Genomic DNA, 27,619 nt, shown 5'->3' with positions numbered 1-27,619 from the left:
CTCGATGAATTAATCCTGCCCTGGGTATGGGATCCTATCCCTTGTGTCAGGAAGCTGTAAAGATGTGGCAATGTGCTCTCCAGTTAGCATGGTGTCGGAGCAACATGTCTGGCAGGGTAATGCAGTTGCACAAGTGATTTTTCAACACGGGCCTAGCCCTCATGATCTTTTGAGGGTGGAACACCCTCTTGATAGAGCTCTTTGCCACTCATTTCAGCAACAAAGTCCCTCAGTACTGCTCCAGATTCAGGTCACATAAAAGATTAGAGTCGGATGCATTCCTCCTACGTTGGTGGTAAGGTCTCCTGTATATGTCATACCGGCAAGACAATATTGAAACTCTAGCAAGATTGAGGAACCATGATTTTGATTGCATTGTAGTAACTGAGACAGATCTAGTTCACTCTTCTTCTGGAGTTGTCCTATGAAGGACCATGGAGATTGAATTGTTTTCCAAACCTCATCACACAGAACCAGGAGTCTCTTCTGCATCCCAACCTCCAGACTCTGGCACTCATGGCCTGGATGCTGAGGGTGTATTTAGAGTCTTGCTGGCTTCCAGGAAAGATTCTACTAAGAGGTGTTACACTTTAAAATGGAGGTTTGCTATCTGGTGAGAGGGTAGGGCCCTTGATCCATTTACTTGTCCTACATAAAAATTGCTTGATTATCTTCTATGCTAGTGATCTCCAATGTGTAGCCCCAAGGCTTCATATGGCCCCCAAAGTCCTCCATTGTGGCCCTCAAACAGTTGGCTGAAATGCTCTTCAAGTCCTGTAAATGCTTTAAGTTCAATCTTGCCCACTTGATATAGTAACTGCAAAAATCTCTTAACTGTGTTGCTACTGTTGACAATCCAAAATAAAGTGAATTTTTAGCATCTATGTTGTAGAATGTTGTAGAATTAATATTAGTATTAATTAATACCCAATCTGAACAAGCAGGTGAAGGCAGTTTACAAAATTAGCAGTATGTGTAAGCTTGAAATTTTTTGGGGACCCTCAGAGCTTTCTCATACTTGCTCTGTGGCCTTTTACGTAGAAAAGGTTGGAGACCACTGTTCTACACCTGTTGTAGTTTGGTCTCAAAACTGTCTTTGTAAGGGTTCACCTTTCTGTGTTTAGTGCTTATCACCGTGTAGGAGATAAGCCCATCTCTATACCACCTCTAATTGCTTCATGAGAGGTTTGATCTTGACAAAGACCCCTTTCAAACTTTCTACTATGCCATGGAATCTCAACGTCATTCTCACGCATCATCTGCCTTACATACGATTTCATTACATATCCAGTATACTTGTCCCAAGCTTCCTTGAATTCAGATACACTTTTTTGTCATTCATTCTTCTTAAGGTGGTGACATAGTAACATAGTAGTTGATGGCAGATAAAGACCCAAATGGTCCATCCAGTCTGCCCAACCTGATTCAATTTAAATTTTTTAAATTTTTTCTTCTTAGCTATTTCTACCCAATACTGTGCTTGGGTTCCAACTGCCGAAACCTCCGTCAAAACCTACTCCAGCCCATCTACACCCTCCCAGCCATTGAAACCCTCCCCAGCCCATCCTCCCCCAAATGGCCATATACAGACACAGACTGTGCAAGTCTGCCCAGTACTGGCCTTAGTTCAATATTTAATATTATTTTCTGATTCTAGATCCTCTATGTTCATCCCACGCTTCTTTGAACTCAGTCACCATTTTCCTTTCCACCACCTCTCTTGGGAGCGCATTCCAGGCATCCACCACCCTCTCCGTAAAGTAGAATTTCCTAACATTGCTCTTGAATCTACCACCCCTCAACCTCAAATTATGTCCTCTGGTTTTACCATTTTCCTTTCTCTGGAAAAGATTTTGTTCTACGTTAATACCCTTCAAGTATTTGAACATCTGAATCATATCTCCCCTGTCCCTCCTTTCCCCTAGGGTGTACATATTCAGGGCTTCCAGTCTCTTCTCATACATCTTCTGGCGTAAGCCTCCTATCATTTTTGTCACCCTCCTCTGGACTGCTTCATGTCTTTTTACGTCCTTCGCCAGATACGGTCTCCAAAACTGAACACAGTACACCAAAAGGGGCATCAACACCTTCTTCCTTCTACTGGCTACGCCTCTCTTTATACAGCCCAGCATCCTTCTGGCAGCATCCACCGCCTTGTCACACTGTTTTTTCGCCTTTAGATCTTTGGACACTATTACCCCAAGGTCCCTCTCCCCGTCCATGCATATCAGCTTTTCACCTCCCAGCATATACGATTCCTTCCGATTATTAATCCCCAAATGCATTACTCTGCATTTCTTTGCATTGAATTTTAGTTGCCAGGCATTAGACCATTCCTCTAACTTTTGCAGTTCCTTTTTCATATTTTCCACTCCCTCTTCGGTGTATACTCTGTTACAAATCTTGGTATCATCCGCAAAAAGGTATTTTTCCTTCTAACCCTTCAGCAATGTCACTCACAAACATATTGAACAGGATCGTCCCCAGCACCGAACCCTGAAGGACTCCACTACTCACCTTTCCTTCCTCCGAGCGACTTCCATTAACCACCTTATGGCATCTGTCCGACAGCCAGTTTCTAACCCATTTCACCACTTTGGGTCCCAACTTCAGCCCTTCAAGTTTGTTCAACAACCTCCTATGAGGAACCGTATCAAAGGCTTTGCTGAAATTAAGTAAATTACATCTAGCAAATGTCCTCAATCCAGCTCTCCGGTCACCCAATCAAAAAATTCAATCAGGTTCGTTTGGCACAATTTATGTTTTGTAAAGCCATGTTGCCTCGGATTCTGTAACCCATTAGATTCAAGGAGGTACACTATCCTTTCTTTCAGCAACACTTCCATTATTTTTCCAACAACTGAAGTGAAGTTCACCGGCCTGTAGTTTCTTGCTTCATCCCTGTAACCACTTTTGTGAACAGGGACCACATCCGCTCTCCTCCAATCCCCGGGAACCACTCCCGTCTCCAGAGATTTGTTGAATAAGCCTTTAATAGGACCCGCCAGAACCTCTCTGAGCTCCCTCAGTATCCTGGGATGGATCCCGTCTGGTCCCATCGCTTTGTCCACCTTCAGTTTTTCAAGTTGTTCATAAAAACTCTCCTCCGTGAATGGCGCAGAATCTACTCCATTTTCTCGTGTAACTTTGCCAGACAATCTCGGTCCTTTGCCAGGATTTTCTTCTGTGAACACAGAACAGAAGTATTTGTTTAGCACATTTGCTTTTTCCTCATCACTCTCCACATAGAAGTTCCCAGCATCTTTTAGTTTAGCAATTCCATTTTTCATCTTCCTCCTTTCACTAATATATCTGAAAAAAATTTTGTCTCCCTTTTTTACATCTTTAATCATTTGTTTTTCCGCCTGTGCTTTCGCCAGACATATCTCTCTCTTGGCTTCTTTCAGTTTCACCCTGGAGTCCTTTCTGCACTCCTCTTCTTGGTTTTTTTATATTTCATCATAAGTTTCATCTTAACCAATTCTTTGACCAAGCTTTGACATTCTATCTGGAATGGACTAAAGCCCACATAGACAGTCTACCCAGCCTTTTGTTTCTTTTGATCCCAACAGGTTGGAGACAGCCATTGGTTAGCGCAATCTGTCCAGTTAGCTAACAGATTATATCCACTTCACTTATGTACAGGCTGGGCTTACTTTAGAGCAGTAGTCTCAAACTTGCTGCCCGCCAGGTAGTATTTTGAGGCCCTCGGTATGTTTATCATAATTACAAAAGTAAAATAAAAGTTTCTTGATCATATGCCTCTTTAGCTATAAATTACAATATTATTATTAAGACTTAGCCAAAAGGAAAGATTTATAAACTATAACGAGTTTTACCTCATGCAAAATTGTCATTTCTTTAATAAGACATTAACTCTTTTTTCTGAGGCCCTCCAAGTACCTTGGCCCTGCAAAGGGTTTGAGTTTGAGACCACTGCTTTAGAGGGTCATGTCATGGTTTATAATGTTAAGAGCCATGGCTGCATCGGTAGTCCACTTGAAATCAGCCTCTATTGAGGAAATATGCAAGGCTGTGACGTGGTGTTCAGTCCCCAAATATTTGAACAGGATTACGATATGACAGTTAGTTTGGTCAAACAGTCCTGCACAGTTTGTTCAGTGTCTAGAATCCAACTCTACTCTCCTAGACCCACTTTTGTTGTTTCATTGCAGGCTGCATCTCCACACCAGATTGCATATAGTTTGAGGTTGATTAGTGTTTAACTAGTCTTGTCATTGTCCTAATGTTGTTTTCGGTGAGCCTGGTAGCTAGGAAATCGCATGTGTAAGGATTCATCTGTCTTGCTTGTCCTTGAAGAAAGTGAAGTTACTTACTTATAGCAGGTGTTCTCTGAGGACTGCAGTACAGGAATCCTTACACCCCCTCCTATGTCCCCTGGGAGTTATATTAGTTATATTACTTCTTTAGCTTTTGTTACTGAAGGTCCTGCACTTGAGCATGTGTGGTGGGGACCGCTGCCAAAAGCCTCTTAAAGCTATACTGCACTGGGCAGCATCTGCACTGGGCTCCATTGGGATGATGTCAACTATGTGTAAGGATTCCTGTCTAGCTGTCCTTGGAGAGTACCTGCTACAGGTAAGTAACTTCGTTAACTGGTTAGCGCAGAAATGCCCCCACTCTGTCTCGCACACAATCTCCAAAAAAAATGTTTATTGCTCAGCTTATCCTGTATTAGGCCAATTTTGCTGCATTAGATACCTAATATAGCTTATTAAAAGGATCCCTAGGTTTGTAGCCAAGGCAGTGGAAGGTTAAATGATTTGTCTAAGATCACAAGGAGCTGCAGTGAGATTTGAAACCTTGCTTCCCTGGTTCTCAGCCAGCTGTTTTAACTATTAAGCTCCTCTTGCTTCTGAGCCTTCTTGAAAGAATAGTCTAAACATGAAGTATGACTTGTCTTTGTTTTTCTAAGCCTTTGTGTACATTGCTGTTTTTCTGTAGAATAGTGTCTTGATTTTTGCTCTTTTTTAGTTTATGTTAGGAGTAGTAAGGAAGACGTCTCTGGGAAGTAATGCCCACTGAAAGTGGAAGCTGGGTAGCTGTACGCCAAAACAAACAGAAGCGCAAATCACACAGCCTCTCCATAAAAAGAACAAACAGCTCTGAGCAGGAGCGGCCAGGACTGCAGAGAGACATGCTGGAAGGACAGGTACAATCGTTTAATCTATTGCACAATAAGGGTATTCTGATATAGCAAACTAATGTGTTAGAATCTTCCATAAGTTGGTTTGAATTTCTTGTCTACTTATATAAAAATTGTGAAGCCTATTCTGGAAACAGTTTTGTTAAATTATGCTTGTGGAAGAAAGTTACAAAAAAAAAAAAAAATACTGAGTCTAATATTCAAAGGATTTATGTTCCTAACTTTGGGAGTTATGCTTCTATTTTATCTTTTTTGAAATTTACTGGGGCTGAGTGTCTAAATTTATATCCAAAATTTCACTAAACTCTTAAAATTTAGGAGCATAAAAAGTGGATGGCAACAGAGATGGATTTAGGGCAGGAAAATATGTTTAGAGCTTAATACTGATTTTCAGGACAAAGCGCATACTGTAAATAAGGCTCATAAATCTAGACAAATGAATTACAGGCTTAAATTTATAGGCATAACTTTTAAGCTTCTAAAAACTTTCAGCTAAAAACAAAGGGGCTGTTGTACTAAAACTTAGGGCCTGTTTTACAAAGCCGCGCAGTAACGGCCCTGAAGCCCATAGAGATTTAAAGGGCTTTGGGGCTGTTGCCACGCGGCAGCTGCTAGCGCAGCTTTGTAAAACAGGCCCTTAGTGCGTTCTAATAGAATTAGCATGCGCTAAATGCTAAGAAACCTAGGCCCTGATGCTCAAAAGCTTTCTGTGGCAGTAAGACTTGTTAAAGCAGTCTTACTGCCGCAGAAAGCTCTCCGTGGCTGCTATCGATCCTCATAGCAGCCTCCTAGAACCCTATACAAATGCATTGCAAGGAGTTCATTAATATTTAAATGGTTTCTCTTTCTGATGCACCAAAGGGAACGCGCGACACCCCCCCCTCCCTCTGTTATGAGGGTAAAATTTTCTGGCAGGTCTGGACCTGCCGGTAGCTGTTGTGCATGTGTTATATGAAGCACACAACACATATAGGACAGTTGTGCCCATTAAAAACAAACAAAAAGTCTGCAGATGAGCCAGCAGCCTCTGCTCTCCCTGCCGGCTCAACTGATGCACTCGACACTTACTGCTGTCACCGAGCCCCCAAACGTGCCCCTGATTCCCCCCTCACTGATCCTCCCTATGACCCCCCCTTGCCTTGTTTTGAAGAGCGTCAGGAGGGATGCCTACTTCGCCTGCCTCAGGGCCCGCCTCTTCAAAATGGTGGAGCCCTCCCCTGCCCTGTGCATCCTGGGATTCACTGGAAGGGGCCTAAATACCTTATAAATCCTTGCTGGACAGAGGGAAGGAGAATGGCGGTTGCAGGCAGGAGGAGGAGCTGTTCCTAGCAATTGTTGTTCTGAGCAAGCACCAGGCACAGTTCCTCCCCTCTTTTACCGGACTACTCCACACAAATAACATTCATATGATTTACATTCTATTTGTGCATAATTGCTCCCAACAAGGTAATTTTTACTGTGTTGTCAGAATGTTGTGCATCCTGCCCCCATTTTATACTTGTGGGCTTGTGGTAGACTAGCCTGGTTCGGCAGGAGCAATTAGGAAACAAAACCACTTTGCTTTATTGTTTGCCTCACACCAACCAAAGAATATAGCAGTGGCTTATCTCAGCCAGTTGCTATAGGTGTCAGTCTGATTTTCCAAGTCTGCCTCCACCTATCTAGGGAAAACTTGAGAGTTCCTATTTCTCTCTCGGGGACCTCTCTAGATTGAACCCAACATAAGTAGAAATACCTCTCTCCTGTGAGTTCCAACTCTGTTACTCAGCACTGAGCCCCAAAGTTCAGGGTATTCTGGAACATGTAGTCCATTCTTGTTATGATTAGTATCTCCTGCTGCCCAGGGGATAATAATTTCATGGGGGAGGGAACACTCCTTAATCTGTCACAGGGCTTAACGTTTATTGTAATACTACCATGTCTTCCTGAAAATAAGACCTACCCCAAAAATAAGCCCTAGCATGATTTTTGGGGTAGGTCTTAATATAAGCCCTACCCCAAAAAATAAGCCCTAGTCGCTGGCAGCAGCGCTCCCCCCTCCCTTTTCCCCAAAGTTCACAGTCTCTCTCTCATCCTCTCATTCTCCATTTATCCACGGCTATACTCCAGTCAGTCTATGTCTCTCGGAGCCGGCTATCTAGTCCTCTCACCTTGCTGTCTGAAGGAAAAAAACAACAACACGTTTCAAGGTTCCCCACTGTGATTTGCTAGCTGAAGGCTTGAAATCTTAAGAAGTTTGGAACAGTCTGGCAGTTTTAAGTACCGGGCGAGCCAGAAGAAGCATTTTTATTTTGCCAGCAGCAACTCAGCAAAAACATTTGAGAGCAAGAATTGCCAGGTGCCTGGGGATTTCTCGAGCCCTGTACTAGAGCTTTAGCTAATGAAAAGAAGCACTGCTGTGAGAGCTCACCATTTGATTTAAAATGGCGCTTAGGGAATTCAGTATTTCAATTTTGTTGTTGTTTCTATAGATACCTCACTGTTGGTATTCAGTGCTGCAAATTTAAGTAAAAATAGCTTCTCCCAAGAGTTTGCAGAGTTGCAATAAGCAATTGTAAAGGGTATTTCCATCAAAGGAATCTGTTTCTAGAGCTCCAGATTGCAACCAGTCTTTATGCTTTCATGGATTGTCCAAAGGCATACAGCCTTCGAAGAAATTGGCAAGGGAGCAGCTCCGTTTAGGGATGATCTCTTTACAGGCAGCTGTTGATATGCCTCCCCTTCTTTCGTTAACCTCGTCTTACTCATTTCTGTTCTAGAATTTTCTTCTTTATCCTCTTGTAGTTTAGGCCTCGTTCTGGTTTCCTCTGTTTGCCAAAGGAGATTCTAGTGCAATGTGTCTACCGTGTTTCCCCGAAGATAAGACCTAGTTGGTTTTTTGGGTCCCAAATTAATATAAGACAGTGTCTTATTTTCAGGGAAACACGGTATGTTGGCCATACTATCTTTTGCCATACTATGCTCATCATGTTATGTCTCACCAGACCATATTTTGTCATATTATGTTTTACTATGCTTTGTTAACTAAGTTTTGCCATCTTTGTCAGGCAATGTTCTGCCATGCTGTTTGCCATCACTTTGTATAAATACGCTTTATTATATATGTAAATTTGTAATCCGTTTTGAGCTCTTCTGGGAGGATGGGATATAAAACCAAATTAATTTAGCATGTACTAATTAGCTTGTGCTAAGGTGTGGTAAAAGTCCCTTAGTCTCTTATGTTTGGCAGAAAATAGGTCACAAATTTAGGAGAATTACATTAGGAGCTCAGTTTTTTTAAATATTAGGCCCTCTGTATTTAGTGAATAGATTTTATATGTACAAGGGAGTTTCAAAAAGTAACAGCAAATTGATGAACATTCCTGGCATTTCATACTCCCACGCAGGGTAGATATATTCTTAAAGGAAATGTTGACACTGCCCAATAGATGGCATGGCATGCTTAATCGGTAGGGTACCTTATACAAAACAGCAGCGCCCTTAGCTGTTTGCATGGTAGAGGAGCAGCAAGCAGTCATCAGATTTTTGTGGTCGGAGGATGCGAAACCATGTGCAGTTCATAGAAGAATGCTGCAACAATAGGGAGATGGGTCATTCCATACCAAGTGGTCTAAAATAAAAAAAAAGCTTCCCACCATTATGTCTCAGATTTTGTTCAAAATTTGTATGCAGAACTAGCACAGCATAAAAAAAGTCCCCCAAAATATCAGATTCTAGTTGCAATAGTCACTGAGCTAGGCCCCCTTGTTTTACACAGCAGTGAATAAAATGTAATTTTTAGCTGCACATAAAGCTGACAGTTGATAAAAAAATACTAATTTTTAGCATCCAGCACAACTTTTTATGTTAGTTTCAGCGATGCTAGTATGAGCATTCAAAAGTCCGCTTAAATTTTGCTCAAAATGTGCCTTAAAACTTGTTGCAGTGTTTGGTGACAGATTTTGACCAGTTTATCAGCTGCTATAGCTTCAGAGCAAAAGTAGATAGACTTCAAATTTTTATCATATCCTTGCTAATTATTTTGTAAACAAAATTAATAAAATTAGAGATAGCATTGGTTCAAAAATTAATTTTAATGTAGACCCAGAACCAACACAAATTTTACCTATTTCAAAGTGTGCCAATTTTCATATACCAACCCTATGAACCTTTAGAGCAATCTTCACTGATAGATCTTACAATCATAATGGTGTTTTATGGTGGCAGTTACTTCAGCCTGACAAGTGTCAGATCTGCAAGTTTTGTCATGGAGAGATCCTTTCATAGGAATTTCTGATCTAGGTATGGTCATTCGCACAGTCCCATCTATCGTACCAAAAGTGGTTTCAAGTTTCCATGTCAACCAAGAAGTGCGTTTGCCTGCCTTCAAGCCCTCTGGTTCAAGAAGGAGTGATAAGATGTTGGAATTGTTGGATGTGCACAGGGTATTACTTCAGTACTTAGAGATTACAAACAAATTTGGTCTGTCGGTTCATCTTTTCATACTGGTGGGGGCTGCCTGCAAACGGCAACCAGCCTTTAAACAGATAATTTCAAAATGAATCCATATGGCCATTTCTTCTGCCTATATCAGAAGTGGAAAGTGACTGCCTATATCTGTCAAGGTGCACCCCACTAGAAGCATGACTTCCTCATGGGGAAAATCTACAATAGTGTCGCTGGAAGAAATCTGTAGAGTGGCTACAAGGTCCTCTCCATTCGTTTATGAAGTTTTACAGGGTGAACATAGCAGTCAAAAAGGACTCCACATTTGGATTATCCGTTCTGTCAGCAGGTTCATCTTTCCCGCCCTAAACTCGGGGACTGCTTTGATACATCCCATAGGTTTAGGAATAAAGTATCTGTTTACTAGAAAGAAGATTACGAAAGTAAGAACCTAACCTTTCCTTCTAGTGTGACGATACATTATGCCTGAAGCTCGCCCTGTCAGATGTTCATTTGCCTGCTTACTGTCTCAAATTTGTTGGGGAATCTGGACATCTTGTTTCTTTCCTTTTTCTAGCTTTAACAAGGATAGAGAAAGTGATTACCGCATTGGTGAATCTAGGAGTTATCTGTAGAATCTCTCACACTTAATGTAGGTTACGCTCAGGTTTATGACTTGTTTGTTTTCACCTTGTTTTGTATTGCAAATGGTTAAGTTTTGTTTCATCTGTTTGATATTAGTGATATGAGCAGAACAGACATGTTTTCTTGGAAAGCGTCTCCGTACCCCTCCCTATTCTGTTTTCGCTCCAGAGCTGACTATCTGCATTGGTATGAACTAAGGAATTGGAGGACAGCCCAGAGAAATGGGAGGTGGAGCAAAAGAATGGCTAATGAAGCTCTCTACAAGAATTCTCACGAGAAGAGATTGACTGCCCACAAGTTCAGGAATACAGTACTAGAAAGAAGATTACTGAGTTAAGAACCTAATCTTTCCTTTCCTAGGATCCAGCAAATTAAACCTGCCTAGATATTCTTATAACTGGACAGTCACCAAAGATTCAGCAGCTTTGGCCAAGAAAAATATAATTTGCACATTTATTTGAAGATTTCAAGATATCTTTTAAAAAAGCAGTCAAAATAATAGATCCAATGTCAGGAGGAGCAAACTCTGTCTCAAACATACATAAAGAATGATTGAAGCCACTCAAGCCCTTCCAACAGCAAAGAATCTAGCATAAATGTGGGATGTGGATCTAAGACACAAGTTTATTTTCCTTACTAAATCTTCAACATCTTTCAGAGTGTGAACTTAACCCAATTGCAATCCTCTTCTTACTTCTCTTCAAATCAGAAAATTTTCTTATTCCAACAACATCTAGACAATTGCTGTAGGATAGAAAAATAATCTTTGTATATTGCTGACAGCGATTCTTGCCAATCAGATAGTATTAAGTTTTGGTTTATGCCAATGCTCTATTTTATTCTATCCAAAGATTATGTATCTGCTTGCATTTTTATGTTAACTGAATCGAGCTTCAATTTGGGGATGATGCAGTATCCAAACCTAAATTTTAGATTAGATTAGTTACTCCATCTTACAAATCTACTCATATAAGTGTTTCCAATCAAGTTGTGAGGCTTCAATTTTAATTTGATTTCATTTTGGAACTTAAGAATGACTCCCTTAATCATGTAAAGTCCTGGCTGGATCGAATGCTTTTTAAACATATGTGCGTGACTCTTAGCCTGTATCAAACCTGATGAGGATATTCCCCCCCCCAGACATAAATTCCCTTTTTGAAATGGGGAATGCATGTGTAGCTTTTGGCCTCACTCAAAATTTCTGTGTAGTTTGGATTTTCACTTGTAAATAGCAGCTTTTGAAAATCTCTATGTATACATATTTGCAATCTACATATCAAAAGTTGTCTATACATGGAGATGCTTTTAAAATAGAGGCCAATATGGTTCTTTGGAAGAATCCATTCTCTTCCCCCCCAAAAAAAAAAAAAAAAAAAAATTTATTTTATTTATTTGGTTTTATATCCCATCCTCCCTAGAGAGCTCAGGATGTGTTACAGATTGCAGAATGTTTCACTTTTGGGGCAGAATTCTCCTTAGAAATGGCATGCTTGAGTGACTCAAATCCTTCTTAGTTCTTGATAAAAGGGTTTCCTTTGAGAGAAGTGGCTCAAGGAGCTGTCTATTGCCAGTAGAAATTCTTTGCCTGTAATGGTCCTCCCTTCCAGGGTGTGTCATTTGACCTTAACAGGCTATGTGTGACAGGAGACATGAAGCAGCATCAGTGTTACAGCTATGCAAATAATAGTTAATATATTTACACATACCAGTTTCCTGTATATCATAGACATGTTTTTGTGAGTTCACCAGTGTGCATCAGTGTGCTCAGCTTTTTGTTTATACCCATGAACTTGAAGCGTGCATTGCATCAATACTTAACTGACAGACATCACTCTGTCTAGCACAGGGGTCTCAAAGTCCCTCCTTGAGGGCCGCAATCCAGTCGATTTTTCAGGATTTCCCCAATGAATATGCATGAGATCTATGTGCATGCACTGCTTTCAATGCATATTCATTGGGGAAATCCTGAAAACCCGACAACTGCAGCCCTCAAGGAGGGACTTTGAGATCCCTGGTCTAGCACTACCACCCTCTGCATGTGTTAGGAACGAGCTTTATTTTTTTTTTAATGACATTTTTTATACAAATGATGTGCTAAAGTGCTTTGTCACCACTAAAGACAGATGAAAATAGTCATAGCTGGGAATGGGTTTAGATAGTCAACAGTGAGCAAGCAGACTAGCAAAGTGATGGTTGTAAAGGTGTATTTAGATGACTGAGGGAGTATGTAGTACTGGTGAGATTCCAGTTGGGCTCTGCAGTATTCAGGGTTATGTAACCTCAAGGCTGCTCTTCTAGTTTAAACTGTGGTTGATGTCTGTTCTGTCGAACACACCCTTTGTATGCAGCCCTTCAGCAGAAGTTTAATTATCAGGTGAAGTTCATGTTTGCCTAAAAAAGCAATGTGAAACTATAACAGTGATGGAGCTGTAAAGCAGGAAAGTCCAGGTATCGTGCCCCAGAGGTCTGTGCAGTTTATCTTTATGAATTACTGGTATCTGTTTGCGGTGTGTGCGCCTAAACCTTCTGGAGATGCCATATATGTGAAGCTGATGCGTACCTGGGAAGGGCAGCTCATCTCTGAGCAAGTTTTGCAGTTCTTACTTTTTAACCCAGCAGTCCTGTAACCTTTTTCTTTTGTTGAGGAAGGTATTATTGTGCTTGGTAACCAAGGAAACCTTTACGTTCCAGAGATATAGTTCTCTAGCATTCATCTGAACTTCGATATAGCTCACTTGTGTTTTGACTTTGCCTGAGATTGTGTGTAGTGTATTTTTCTGCACAGCAGGATGTGTTATCATGTCTGCATTTTTTTCTCTCTTTTTTTTTTTTTAAGTACACATGTAGTCCAATATAGAATATGATTGCTTTCTTTTGAAAACTTTTTTTGTGTATGCTCTGCAAATAGTTTGAAGGTCTGGCAGTGTGCTATAGCATGGAGGTAAGTGTTTTAAATATTTCTGTCAAATGTTTTCATTGTTTTTCAAGAAAGATATGTGCATATATTGTATATGTGGTAATGAACACAAAGAGGGGGACTGAATTAATACAGGTTTGAAACTTGTGAGCAGTAGCACCAGTGTTTCAAGAGAGCAGTAACAACAGCATTTGTCTTTAGTATGCCTAGCCCAGTAGTTGAAAGACCTTGTTATCATCTTCTGTAAATATAGAATATAATGGCAGATGAGGACTGTAAGGCCATCTAGTCTGACCAATTTGTGCTCTAGACCCTAAATCTTTGTCTCTCACTTGATACCTTAACTTGGGAAAGACACAGAGGATCTTTAATTTTCTTGAATTCTGTTGTTGTTTTTGTCTGGGGACCAGAAGGTAGTGGGAGGATTCATTCATCACTCTTATATGAAGATATATTTTTAAGAGTGTGCATTTATAGTTCATACTATTTGATAAGTTATAGTTATTTATTTATTCTTGCTATTGTTGCAGTACGAACATAACCCAAGGCTTGTTTCATGGTTGAAGACAGGGTTTCTTCCTTACATACAAATAACTGAGCTAGGTTTAGAAGCCAAGAGGTATTTTAAAGACTGCCATTTTGAATACTGGAGAAAGGAGGTTGTTTAAAACTATTACAACTTAAGCCAGGGGTGCCCGATACGTCGATCGCGATCGACCGGTCGCTCGGGAAGGCAGTGCGAGTCGATTAGACTCATGTTGCCGTCCCGATCGACCGGCCGATCAGCCTTCCTCTCCCCGAGGTTCCCCACCGGTCATCACTTCATGCTCGCTACATCCTTCCTTGCCCGACTGCCAGAACCCGTCTTCCTCGCGCGCATTTGTCCCCGGCGTGCTTTTGACCTGACACCCTTGCTTTCTCCTGTAGAAAATCTTTGATAGACTGGGGGATGATGTCACTTCCTTCGGGAGAAGGCGGGAGGGAGGTCTAGGGAAGTCACGTCACTGGAGAGCTGAGCGCCGGCTGCCCCTGGCGGAATCAAGCCGCCAGACTGGAAAAAAGGCGGTTGGGAGCAGGAGGTGCACAGCCCAAAAATGCAAGAACTGCTGCTGCTCTGGCATCTTGAGCCTGAAAATGGGAAGTTGAGGAGGGGGGGCTACGCATTTTTGTAAGTGCCCTGCTGAAAGGAGACTGGAACGGCTCTCATGGAAGGATTTATAGACTGGCTTTTTCTTTTCCTCGGCCCTGGGCGTCTGGAGATTTGGGCCTGCAGAAGCCTCGCACTGACCAGCATTCCTCTCCCCGACATCAATTCTGACATCGGAGAGGAATTTCTGGGCCAGCCAATTGCTGCCTGGCTGGCTGGAACTTCCTCTCCCACATCAGAATTGAAGGGGAGTGGAACCCTGGTCAGCGCAAGGCTTCTGCAAGGAAAGCTTGGGGCGGTGGTGGCTTGGAGGCTTGTTTCCCGGTAGCGGTGGCAAACCTAGTGGTTTGGGGGAGGGCAGGGAGAAAGAAACAAAGGGGGCAGGCAGGGAGACAGAAAGAAGGGGGGACAGGGAGACAAAGAAAGAAGGGAAACAGAAAGAAAGAGGGAACAGGGAGACAGAAAGAAAGTGGGCATGGAGAGAAAGAGAAAGAGAGAACAAGAGGCAGGGAGAAAGAAAGAAAAAGTTGGGAGGAGAATGAGGTCTGTAGGAGAGAAAGCATATAGGAGGCTGAAAGAAGGGAAGAAATATTGGATGCAGGAGTGGGCTGAAGTCAGAAGATTTCAGAAGAAGAAGTGCAGCCAGAGTGAAGTGAGAAGAAGTTAGAAGAAGAAAGTGCAACCAGAGACTCATGAAATCACCAGACAACAAAAGTAGGAAAAATGATTTTATTTTCAATTTAGTGATCAAAATGTGTCCATTTTGAGAATTTATATCTGCTGTCTATATTTTGCACTATGGCTCCCTTTTACTAAACCTCAATAGTGGTTTTTAGCGCAGGGAGCCTATGAGCGTCGAGAGCAACGTGGGGCATTCAGTGCAGCTCCCTGCGCTAAAAACTGCTTTGTGGTTTAGTAAAAAGGGAGGGGGTATATTTGTCTATTTTTGTATGGCTGTTATTGAGGCGACATTGCATAGAGTCATTTGCCTTGACCTCTTTGAAAAAAACCCAGAATATGAATTATAATTAACATTTTCTCTGCCTTTCAGTGTGCTTTGTGGGGTTTTTAAAAATTATTTTATTGTTGGTAGATCATTTTGACTTGGTCATTTTAAAAGTAGCTCGCAAGCCCAAAAAGTGTGGGCACCCCTGACTTAAGCAGTATGTAGTGTGCAGCAATACAGTGTTATTGTCAATATGTGAGAGAGAGACACTTCACAATTTGCTAAGAGAAGAATATGTGAAAATATTCTTGTTATAAGCTGATATATCGGATTGTTTCAAACTGTGGGTCGGGACCCCAAATAGAGTCAAGTCCTAGAGAAATGGCTCTCCACAGATACACTCTAAGGGCCAAATTCCATCCCGATTGTAGACGGCGGTAGGCGTCCTACTGCTGTCTAAACAGCCAATCAGGATGTACGTTTAAAAAAAAAAAACCCAACCTGAGGCAGGCCATCTACAATGTAGGTGTCTGTCACGGGTGCAAGGTGGCATCTAGGGATGCTTAAGCTCGCCCAAGGCTGGACATGGGCATGGTTTCACCCAGAAGTGGCCCTAGGCGTTTCTCTAGAGCCGCGATAGGTGCCTAAAATGTAGGCATGGAAGAGGAGGGGGTTTTTTCAGCTGATTTACATTCCCTGAGGAAGCCTTTGAGAGGTGAAACAAGGCACTTGGAGGAATTGGGCATGGATTCTGGACTTTTCATCTGACTGTAAGCCATGGCGTTTTCTTTTGAAGTCTGGCCAGACATCTTCAATCAATTAATAACGGCATTTCAGACCATGGTTCCCAAGCTAAGTAAAACTTTTTGTTTTTGCTTTTCCTGTGCACAGTGCACCCTTTTGATAATTACATTTCTGTGGTGGCATTTTTTGCCAGTGATAGTAAATGAAGCAGATTTGAACTTTAAACTATTATTGAGAGTGGTCTGCTATTGCTCGTGAAAATTTTGAGGCTTTTTCTCTACTTTGTTATGAAATGTTTATCGGGGGTGTACAGCCCATCTCTGGCGAGTAATATTTTGTGATTGATTTTTGTGATTATTTTATTACTCTATAATTTTTCTTGAGAGATGTTAAAATACCTATATGGCAAAAATACGCATAAGGCGAATCTCTTTCATTTGAAAGTAAGCTCCAGAATATGAAGGCATAGGATAAAGGTAAGAGGTGATAGGCTCAGGAGTTATCTAAGAAAATACAGTCAAACCTCGGGTTTGCGAGTAACGCGGTTTGCGAGTGTTTTGCAAGATGAGCAAAACATTCTCGCAAATTGTGACTCACAAATTGAGCGTTGACTTGATTTGCGAACATTGCTACCCACCCACCCGCAAACGCCTCCCCCAAGAACCGGCATCTTCCGCCCGCCCAAACAGAATCCTTACCCCCATCTGGCATCGACACGCAGCCCACAGGACATGCCGGTGAATGAAGATCCTTCCTGTTGCTTGGGCCTTGAGCATCTGCGCATGCTTAAGGCCTTCTGGTTCTCGCTCTCTTTGAGATTCTTGATCTCCGAGAAACTCAGAGAGAGCGAGAGCCAGAAGGCCTTGATCATGCGCTAATTCTCAAGGCCCAGGCAAAAGAAAGGATCTTCGTTCATCGGCATGTCCTGGGGCTGCATGCCAGTGCCAGATGGGGTAAGGCTTCTGTTTGGGCTGGCGGGGGATGCCAGTTCATGGAGGGGGAAGCAATGCTGGTTCTCCTGGGGGGGGGAACAGCGCCAGTGGCCTCGGGGGGGATGGGAACGAATCAAGCGAGTTTCCCTTACTTCCTATGGGGAAACTCGCTTTGATATACGAGCAATTTGGTTTACGAGCATGCTTCTGGAGCGAATTATGCTCGTAAACCAAGGTTCCACTGTACTTTTTTTACAGAAAGGGTGGTAGATGCTCAGAATAGGCTCCTGGTAGAGGTGGTGGAGATAGAGACTGTGTCTGAATTCAAGAAAGCATCGGTTAGGCATGTGGGATTTCTTACGGAGAGGAGGAGATTGTGGATAGAGAATGACACAGTGAACAAACACCGTGACGAGCTGCGTTTTGCCCGCGGCTATGGAGATGCCAAAGCCTGACTTACTACAAACACGGGAACAAATCTTTTCACTGCCTGTGGGAACGGTGAAAAGCATTGTCCCCCCATTGGAAGCACCTCCCTCCTTCCTTACTGCCATTAACCACTTGTGGGGGGTACATGGCACTGCATCGGTCTCCCGCCCCCTTCCTACCCAATGTGGAACCACTTGTCGTTCACGGCTCTTGCATGCTGCATGTGGCTGACCTTGAAGCCAACTTTCTGACATCAGAGGGAAGACTTGCAGGTCAGCCACATGCAGTGTGCAAGAGCCGCTGTCTGCGTCCCTCCAAACGAGTGCTGTTGAAGGCAGGAAGGAGCAGCCCAGCTGAATGGCCCTGAAGGGAGCAAGTGTGTCAACTGGAGCGAGGAAGTAAGGGAGAAAGGGGTATCAATGTGGGACAAAGGGAGAAAAGAGAGGGGAGGGGAGCGCGTTGGGACATTGGAGGGGCATGAATTTGGAACAAAGGCTGGAAAGCAGGGAGGGGGGCACAAACTTGGGACACAGAAAAAAGGAGGGGGCATGAACTCAGGACACAAGGGAGGGATTTATTGGGGATTTCTGGCTGGAACTTGCTGTATATTTGTATACATTTATTGGGGATTTCTGGCTGTAGAGGGAAAATTAGATTCCAGCAGAATTTGATTGTGTTGTGAGGGCTTGCCCTGCCCCCTTCCCCCTTGCTGGTTGGAGGGGAACTTGGCTGATTCATTGAAAGACATTCACCTTCTCTGCAGGAGGTAGGCTGGGCCCTTAACAGTGAAAAGCTTATCTGCAGTAATTCATTCATGTGCTCTCATTGGAAGACCTGAACCACAAGTCTGATAAGTGCTCTTTTGATTTTGTTATACTTGAAATCTGCCTGATATCTGTTCTCTGAATTCTTAATTACTTAAACTGTGCTGACTCTATATCTGTATTGTGGTGTACTGCTCTGTTTTCTTCCTCAAAAAACAAACAAAAAAAAGCTTTCTCTTCCTTAACTCTGATATAAGAGAAGATAGCCCTTCCATACTGAATTTAGTCTTTTTGTGCTGCTAATTTTTCTAAACTTTTATAACTTGGGTTCTTGAACTGTAGATTAGCTCTGTAAGGTTTATTTTCCATTGCCAAAGCCCACCGATTAAGTTCCAATCACTTAGCGACCCCTTTGCGACCTGATTTCCCTCCGACCCGATTCACTAACCTGTGTCCCGATCATCCTCTGATCTACGCATGCAAATGATGGGGAAAGGCATTCAAATGATGGCAGGCAGCAATTCACTAACAAAAAACCTGCAACACCAACTGGGCTGGCCGATCACAAACAAGTGACTACTTAGGTCCTTTCTAACTGCCCTGCCATCTGCCACTCTGTTCTCTGCCTCATCTGCTCTCAGCCCCGATTTGCTCTCCTGCTCTGTTCCTGAAAATGTTTGGCGCGCCTTCCAGGAGGATCCTGACTGCTAGCCAAGCTTCCAAAACTCCTGTCACTGCCATCGTCGCCCCCTTCAGAAAGCCAGCTCATGCAAAAAAAAAATTACAGCAGCCCTCCCTCTTTCGGAAGCACATGTGCTCCCAAAAACTCTACAGCGGCTCTCTGCCCTGATCTCCTGCTCTCAGTCCCGACTCTCCTGCCCTTCTCCGTAGTGCAAGCCCGTGGTTTTAACCCATGGGTTTAAAGCGGGTTAAAATCACAGGCTTGCAAAGAAAATATAAAGCAAAAATTAGTAAATAAGTTTCCTGCTCTGCATGGAGGGCCAGTGCATGCGCAGACCATCTACAGATGGCCTGCACATGCGCCGGGATCACTATAGAGCGATCCGGTTGGTCGGTTGGGGGCGTGATTCTGATCACCTTCATTTGTATGAGTGCGATTCATGAATCAGCCCCCCCAGACATGGATCGGATCCCTCAAGGAATGGATCTGATCCGTGCCTTTAGTGAATCTAGCCCTAAGTCTTGCAACTGGTTTATTGGGTAGGACCTTGCTATATATACATTTGCTAGCCTCCTCCCCCACCTCTTGACTGCAGGCAGGCTCTATTACAGAGTATAGAAAGGTGTTTTAATAGAAAATTACATTTGAGATAGGAGCTCACAGATCTCTGGTTGCCTAGGCACCCCCCCCCTAAATATCAAGTATTTGGGTGTATTAGTGGACTCAAAATTGACATTTAAAAGCTATGTTCAAAATCTAATAAAAAAGATCTTTTTCAGGCTGCAACTTTTGGGTAGGCTTAGCTCATTTTGCAGGATGGCACATTTAAGATAATTTTACAGTTGATGGTACTATCCAGTGGCGTACCTAGCATTTGTGACACCCGGGGCCCATCATTTTTTGGCACCCCCCCCCCCCATCTGTACGAAAAACATAATTTTTAGTAACAAGCCACACGTCACACATGAGTACCTAGGAAAAGGCAGCATCTTACATATTGCAGTGAGCAGTACATCAATACACCCATTGTAAAACTAAACAAGCCAGACCAGTACAGATCAATCCTACACCGTCAATCCTAACAGAAAACCATGTCTTTCAAATACACAGAACACAGAAAACACCTTCGCCTAGTATGGAATATGTCATCACAAACTAACCCCTCCCCCTTTTACAAAACTGTAGTGTGAATTTTAGCCACGGGTGGTAACAGCTCTGACGATCATAGAATTCTGAGCATCAGAGCTGCTACCACCATGGCTGGCGCTAAAATACGCTCTACAGTTTTGTAAAAGGGGGGATAAAATAGAAATACATAGACAAAGGTTAAATTGAACCAGCGAGAAGCTGGACGCTACATAAAATGCAACACCACAGAAACAGTGACATATGTCTCCTAAAGCAATAAATAAATAGAAAATTTTTGTTCTACCTTTGTCTTCTCTGGTTTCTGCTTTCCTCATCTTCTTGTTACTGTCTTCCTTCCATCCACTGTCTGCCATCTCTCTGCCCCTCCCTAAATGGCATCTTCTCTCCTTCTTTGCCCCTTCTAGAAACAGTATGCCTCCCCCTTCCATCTCTCCTCTAGACACCCTCCCCCCTTTGGTCTGGCATTCATCATCTTCCCTCTGTTCCCTCATGGTCTGGCATCTTTCTCCTTTCATCTCTCTTTCCCTCCCCTCTGTAGTTTTTAGCATCTCTCTCTTCTCATTTCCTCCGCTCAGATCTGATATCTCTGTCTCCTTCCCCATTCTCTGGCAGCTCTCTCTCCTCTCTCTTCCCTTTCCTTCTCTGGTCTTCCTTCTTTATTTTCTGCCTCCGTTTAAATTAAATTCTTTCTTACTATGCAGTCCTCAGTTTCCCTCTTTTCACTATGTTTACCCACAGCATGCCACCCCTTTCCTTCACCCCTCCACTATCTCACTAACTCTATCTTCTTCCCCCATCCAGCATATGTCCTTTTTCTTTGTCCCTCCTTCCATCCAGTATGTGTTCTTTTTCTCCACTTCCATTCAGTATTTTCTCTCCTTCTCCCCACTTCCATCATCTGACCTCTTCTCTCTCCCCTTTCTACCCACTTCCATCATCTGCCCCCTTCTCTCAATCTCTCCATCCACCACAGGCCCATCCTTCTCCCTTCCTCACCTTTCCGATTTTGGCAACAAGATCTGCAACCCCCCCCCCCCCCCCGGACAACAGGCCCGGTCCGACAAACCTCCCTGCCCTGTGGCCGGCGATGTCTAAACTGCCTTCTTACAGCAGCCGGAGCGTTGTAGTTGCATATGGCTGCCGTAAAGGTCGTCTCTGATGCAACTTCTAGTTGTGTCAGAGATGACCTTTACGGCAGCCACACGCAGCTTCAACGCTCTAGCACAGGGGTGCCCACACTTGATCTACCAACAATAAAATTAAAAAAAAAAAACACAAAGCACACTGTATGCTGAGAAAATGTTAATAATAATCCTATTCTGGGGGCTTTTCAAAGAGGTCAAGGCAGATAACTCTATGCACTGTCACCTCAGTAACAACCATACAAAAATAGACAAATATACTCCTCCCTTTTTACTAAACCACAATAGCAGTTTTTAGCGCAGGGAGCTGCGCTGAATGCCCCACATTGCTCTTGACGCTCATAGGCTCCCTGCGCTAAAAACCGCTATTGAGGTTTAGTAAAAGGGAGCCAGAGTGCAAAATATAGACAGCAGATATAAATTCAGACACAATTTGATCACTAAATTGAAAATAAAATCATTTTTCCTACCTTGTCTGGTGATTTCATGAGTCTCTGGTTGCACTTTCTTCTTCTGTCTGTGCATCCAATCTTTCTTCCCTTCTTTCAGCCTGTATGCTTCCTCTCCTCCAGACCTCATTCCCTCCCCCAACTTTTTCTTCCTCGCTCCCTGCCATTTCTTTCTCCCTGCCTCCCTTTCTTTTTTCTCTCTTCATGCTCCCTTTCTTTTTTTTCTGTTTCCCTTCTATCTCCCTACCTGCCCCTTTTCTTTCTTTCTCCCTGCCCTCCACCAAGCCACTGCTGCCACCATCAGGGAACAGGCCCCAAAGCTGCCGCCGCAGCTGCCCCAAGCTCTCTCTGCTTCCCTGTGTCGGGCCGACCAGCATTCCTCTCCCCGACGTCAATTCTGCCGTCGGAGAGGAAGTTCCGCCCAGCCAGGCAGCGATTGGCTGGCCCGAATTTCCTCTCCGACGGCAGCCTTAGGGGAGTTGCACAGCTGGCCAGGTCCGGAAAATGGTCGATTGCCAAGGCAAAGTGAGTCTATCACGGAGCCCAAGATGGGCTCCGCGATCAACTCACTTTGCCTTGGCGATCGATCATTTTCCGGACCTGGCCGACTGTGCACCCCCCCTAAGGCAGCACACGGGGCAGACCGCCCCCTCCCCCCCCCTTGCCTTGGTACGCCACTGGTACTATCGTGTCTCGACTATTGTAATCTTGTTCTTTTGGGTTTATCTGAAACTTCTTTATGTGCATTGCAGGTTGCTCAAAATTCGATAATAATACTTTTTTTGTTTGGGAAGAACTGAGCATGTGACAGAATATTATTTGAAGTTATACTGGTTAAAATTGGAGGATTGTATATGTTAGATTGCTTGTGTTTGTTTATTTACGTAAACAAAAACAATACTGCAGGAAAATGTACAGGGTACATGAATTTATTAAAATGACAAAAACAAAAATCTAAAAACAAGTACATGAACTGCATATAAAATATATATCCAAAACAGCTGTTCCTAATATTCCTGTGGACTGGATCTGACACGGTCCGTGTTTCGAAGAAACACTCCTTCCTCAGGGGTTCCTAGTGTTGGTACACAGAGTACCAGAAAACCAGAATGGATAAGGTAAACAAAATCAATAATGAACAGGCGTAAAGCTCTCCTGCATAAGGCACTGCACTCTGTGGATCAAAGTATTGTTTTTGTTTGTTTTGTGTTTTTTACTGCAAGTTTTGTTGGTTTATTTATGTATACATGGCCAAGCACCAGCAAGCCTGATGAGCATTATTTAGTTTTATGTTCCGTTACCAAAGCTGCGCTCTGTCCATAGCGTAGACTTGTTTGTTCCCCCAGTTAGGTGTCTGAGATTGAACATTACACGAACAAGCACGTTTTTGTGCATCGGCCCGCAGGAATGGAATCGTGTGCCTATGTATATACAACAGCAGGGTAATCTTGGTGTTTTTAAGAAGTTATTGAAGAAACACCTGTTTTGTAATGTGAAATATGGGAATTGACGTTCTGTATAGATACAAGCATTGATCACTTGTTTGTTTATGTTTTAAATGCGTATGATTTGTATTGTGTGTGTTTAAATTGTGAGCTGCTCTGTAAAAAGCGGGTTATAAATTTAAAAAAAAACCCCTAATTCTCATCTTCTTGGTTCTCTGCTGAATTAAGGACAAATTGTTCCACCCACCCCTAGATTGTTACATAAGAACTGCCATCTCCGGATCAGACCTTCGGTCCATCCAGTCCGGCGATCCGCACACGCGGAGGCCCAGCCAGGTGTACACCTGGTGTAATTTTAGTCACCCATATCCCTCTATGCCTCTCGTAAGGAGATGTGGATCTAATTTGCTTTTAAATCCTAGAACGGTGGATTCCGCAATAACCTCCTCTGGGAGAGCATTCCTGGTGTCCACCACTCGTTGCGTGAAGCAAAATTTCCTGATATTTGTTCTGGACTTGTCCCCCTTTAGCTTCAGTCCATGTCCTTTTGTCCGTGTCACATTGGACATTGTAAATAATTTTTTTTCTGCTCTATTTTGTCGATTCCTTTCAGTATTTTGAAAGTCTCGATCATATTCTCTCGCAGTCTCCTTTTCTCAAGGGAGAACAATCCCAGTCTCTTAAGTCGTTCCTCGTATTCCAAGTTCTCCATGCCTTTTATTAGCTTCGTTGCTCGTCTCTGTATCCTCTCCAGCAGTTTTATATCCTTCTTTAGGTTGGGAGACCAATGTTGGACACAGTATTCCAAGCGGCATTATAACTTTCTCCGATCTACTCGTGATTCCTTTCTTTATCATTCTATTTGCTTTCTTTGCCGCTGTCACACATTGTGCCAACGGTTTCAGGGTCCTATCTATCAGTACACCCAGGTCCTTTTCTTGTTCGCTCTTACCCAGAGTTGCACCTGACATTCTATACTCGTGTTCCTTGTTCTTTCTGCCTAAATGCATTACTTTGCACTTTTCCACATTAAACTTCATCTGCCATTTCTCCGCCCATTTCTCTAACTGACACAAGTCACTCGAGTTCCTCGTTATCCTTCTGCGATCTGATTGCCCAGCATAGCTTTGTGTCGTCTGCAAACTTGATGATCTCACTGGATGTTCCCTCTTCTAGGTCATTGATGAAAATATTAATTAAGATGGGCCCAAGCACCGAGCCCTGGGGCACACCGCTAGTCACTTTCTCCCAGTTTGAGAACTTCCCATTTATGCCCACTTTCAGTGCCGGACTATGCTATCTTTAATCAGTGCTTCAACCATCTTTCCAGGGACAGACGTAAGACTCACAGGTCTGTAATTGCCGGTTCTCCTCTTGATCCTTTTTTGAAAATTGGTGTGACATTCGCTATATTCCAATCGTCCGGTATCTGTCCAGTTCTAATTGACAGGTTGTCAAGTTTTTGCAAAAGCTCTCCGATTTCAACCTTCAGTTCTTTTAAGACTCTCGGGTGAATTCCATCAGGTCCAGGGGATTTGTTGCTTTTAAGATTGTCGATCTAGTAGTATATCTGGTCCAAGTCCACTTTTACTGTGGTGAGGCTGTCCTCTATTACTCCTTTGAACACTTTCACTGCTTCTGGTATTGTTGCAGCGTCCTCCTTCGTAAAGACAGACGCAAAGAAGGAATTTAGTCTGTCTGCAATTTGTTTGTCTTCCTTGATGTACCCTTTTCTTCCCTGGTCATCCAGCGGTCTCACCGCCTCTTATGCAGGTTTTTTTCCTTTTACGTATCTAAAGAAGGGCTTGAAAGTTTTGGCCTCTTGCTCTATTTTCTCCTCATAGTCCTTTTTGGCATCCTTCACCAGCTTGTGACATTTTTTCTGATCATCTTTGTGTTTGTTCCAAGCTTCGGTTGTTTTCGTGCATTTCCGTTTGTTAAAGGAGTCCTTATTTTCTTTTATGGCTTCCTTCACCTCTCTAGTAATCTATGCCGGTTCTCCTTTACCTTTAGTTTTCCTTTCTTTGGAAATCCACGGAATGTGGAGATTTTGTGCTTCCGTGATAGTATTTTTCAGTAGGGACTATGCCTGATCTACCATTTTAATTTTGTCCATCTTTTTCTTGAGCCGTTGTTTCACCATGGTTAAGGTTTTTGTACGTTTCCCTTTCCCGATGTCAAGTTTAAAGTTGATCATGTTGTGATCGCTGGTCCCCAACGGGACCGTGACTTCTACTTCTTTTGTCGGTCCCGTAATGCCATTTAGGACCAAGTCTAAGGTGGCGTTTCCTCTTGTCGGCTCTCCCACCATTTGTTCCAGGAAGCAGTCTCCTAGCGTTTCCAAGAACTTGACCTCCTTGCCGCAGTTCGAGGTTCCCAGGTTCCAGTCTATCCCCGGGAAATTAAAGTCTCCTATGATTATTACATTACCTGTCTTACATTCTTGTTTAATTTCCTCTATCATTTCTGAGTCTGTCTCCTCCGTCTGTCCTGGGGGTCGATAGTAAAGGCCAATTTTTGTATATAATTGTCTGTATATCAGTCACTGCATATACCAACCAATCAAGATGACCCCTTATCCAGTGCAATCATTGTGATGCTTTAGTTCCAATGCACACCATCTGGACACTTAGGGCTTGCCCCATCTCTCTTCAACTTTCTAGTATTAAAGAGGAGCTCAGTAATCTTAAGCAGGAATTGAATGCAATCAAAGCTTCTTCCATCACCTCACAGAATCATACCAATTTACCACCACTGCCTCAAAGAGTAATAGGGTCAGGCAGACTGTGACATGTGACACAGAAACATCCACTCTCACAGTTGCACTAACAGATTTCTTTTGCTCCATTAGAGCATTGCAGTGCTCAATAAAGAACTGAAATGAAACTAGAACCACTGAAGGTAGCTCATGAAGAAAAGCACTCACAAAGGAAGATCAAGAAAGCTCTATTAAATAAGTTTTTGCTTTGAGGGGATTCCATCATCTGAGGCATTAACATTGAAACACAAGCCAAGGATGCTAAAATAGTGAAGTGTCTCCCAGGATCCTCAGCTACCAGGAGTACCCAACAAATATTGACTATAATTAAGGAAGAAACTAAGAATTCTAAAGTTGTTATCTATTTGGGAACAAATGACCTAGCCAACGACTCCCCACTTGCAGCGCAGACAGCCTTTCAGGGAGCTAGAGGAAGACTTAAAACCTTTTGTAAAGACTGTAGCTTTCTCAGAAGTACTGCCTACATATGGAAAAAAAGAGGAAAAAGTTAATAACACAGAAGTTTTCAATAGGTGGCTCAAAGGCTGATGTTATCAAGAAGGCTTTAGGTACATAGGAGGATGGGAAAATACATAGAAGGACAAGAAATTGTATTATACTGATGGGCTACATCTTACTACAGCAGGAAAAAGAATCCTTGCGGATAAATTTAGACCAGTGTTCTTCAACCTTTTTACACCTCTGGACCGGCAGAAATAAAATAATTATTTTGTGGACCGGCATTGGTCCACGGACCGGCAGTTGAAGAACACTGGGCTAAGTCGTGGGCCAGACCCCGCCCATCTCCACCCAATCTCCACTCCAGACCCGGCCCCCATAATAGTACTAATTATAATACTATTTTTTCTTATTAACAACACATAATGGTTAACCACAAAATTAAACTACACAAAACACACTGACAGCAGAAATAAATTCTCAAACTTCACATAATTCAATCACTAAATTAAAAAATAAAATCATTCCCCCCTACCTTTGTTGTCTCCCTCCCTCCATGATATGCCTTACCTTCTGGCCTGCTCCTGCCTGGCCATTTTATGCTGCCCCCGGTGTTATCTTCAGGCCAGCTTCCTCTTCCTTACTGATGCAGTGAACAAAGCTGCAAGTAGCGGCTCCTTGCAAGTTCCGTGCCTCATCTGGAAGCCTTCCCTCTGATGTTGCAACATCAGAGAAAAGGCTTCCGGTTCAGGCACAGGACGTGCATAGGAGCCACTGCGCATGGCTTTGTGCACTGAATCAGTCAGGAAGAGGGAGCTGGCTCGAAGATAACGGCGCATCGATCGCACCTTGGACCAGCGGTTGAAGAACACTGTTTGGGCATGATGTACGGCCCTGTGGACCGGCAGGAAATTTCTGTGGACCGGTACCGGTCCTCGGACCGGTGGTTGAAGAACACTGATTTAGATAATATGTTTCTAGCCATTTAAACTAGAAGGTGGGGGTTGTACTCATTGCACATAGCAGGTTTGTTTCTGGATACCCTTATAATCGAGTTCATGTTAATTATTATTCAGATCTCAGCACTGTATATAGGCCTTGTTTTTGAAAGGGCTGCTCTCGTTTTTTTGTCTTAGAGGTAATTAAAACAAGTATGTATTTAATGTGGTTTCCTCAGTTGTGGGGGTAGTGGAGAGCACAAGCTCTATCACATGAAGAAGAAGATGACTTGCATCCCACTAAAACACTTTTCTCATTCTCTGCCCTGTTCCAAGCACATAATCTCAACAAAGTAGTTTTTTGGTCCAAGGCTCAGTTGCTGCAAAAACATAGGCTTCCAAAGACACAAAACCATCAGTATATGTTCCTCTTTCAGGCTCTACCTTCGGTATGGATGGGGGCGGGGTCTGGGAGAGGAAT

The 27,619-nt window shown here is 43.0% G+C and overlaps 1 protein-coding gene across 6 annotated transcripts in view; it reads left to right on the top strand.

Moving 5' to 3' along the window:
* WDR37 (WD repeat domain 37) overlaps window positions 1-27,619 on the top strand; it is a 197,021-nt gene that overhangs the window by 25,489 nt on the left and 143,913 nt on the right. For all 6 annotated transcript variants that reach the window (XM_033931543.1, XM_033931545.1, XM_033931546.1 and 3 more), the window contains exon 2: window positions 4,996-5,173. In XM_033931543.1, the coding sequence (XP_033787434.1) occupies window positions 5,036-5,173 (138 nt within the window). In that variant the 5' untranslated portion in view covers window positions 4,996-5,035. The remainder of the gene's footprint in view (window positions 1-4,995; window positions 5,174-27,619) is intronic.

Source organism: Geotrypetes seraphini, chromosome 2 (assembly GCF_902459505.1).
Source record: "Geotrypetes seraphini chromosome 2, aGeoSer1.1, whole genome shotgun sequence".
NCBI lineage: Eukaryota > Metazoa > Chordata > Amphibia > Gymnophiona > Dermophiidae > Geotrypetes > Geotrypetes seraphini.
The sequence above is the reverse complement of the archived record's forward strand: the minus strand, read 5'-3'. Positions and strand labels throughout refer to the sequence as shown.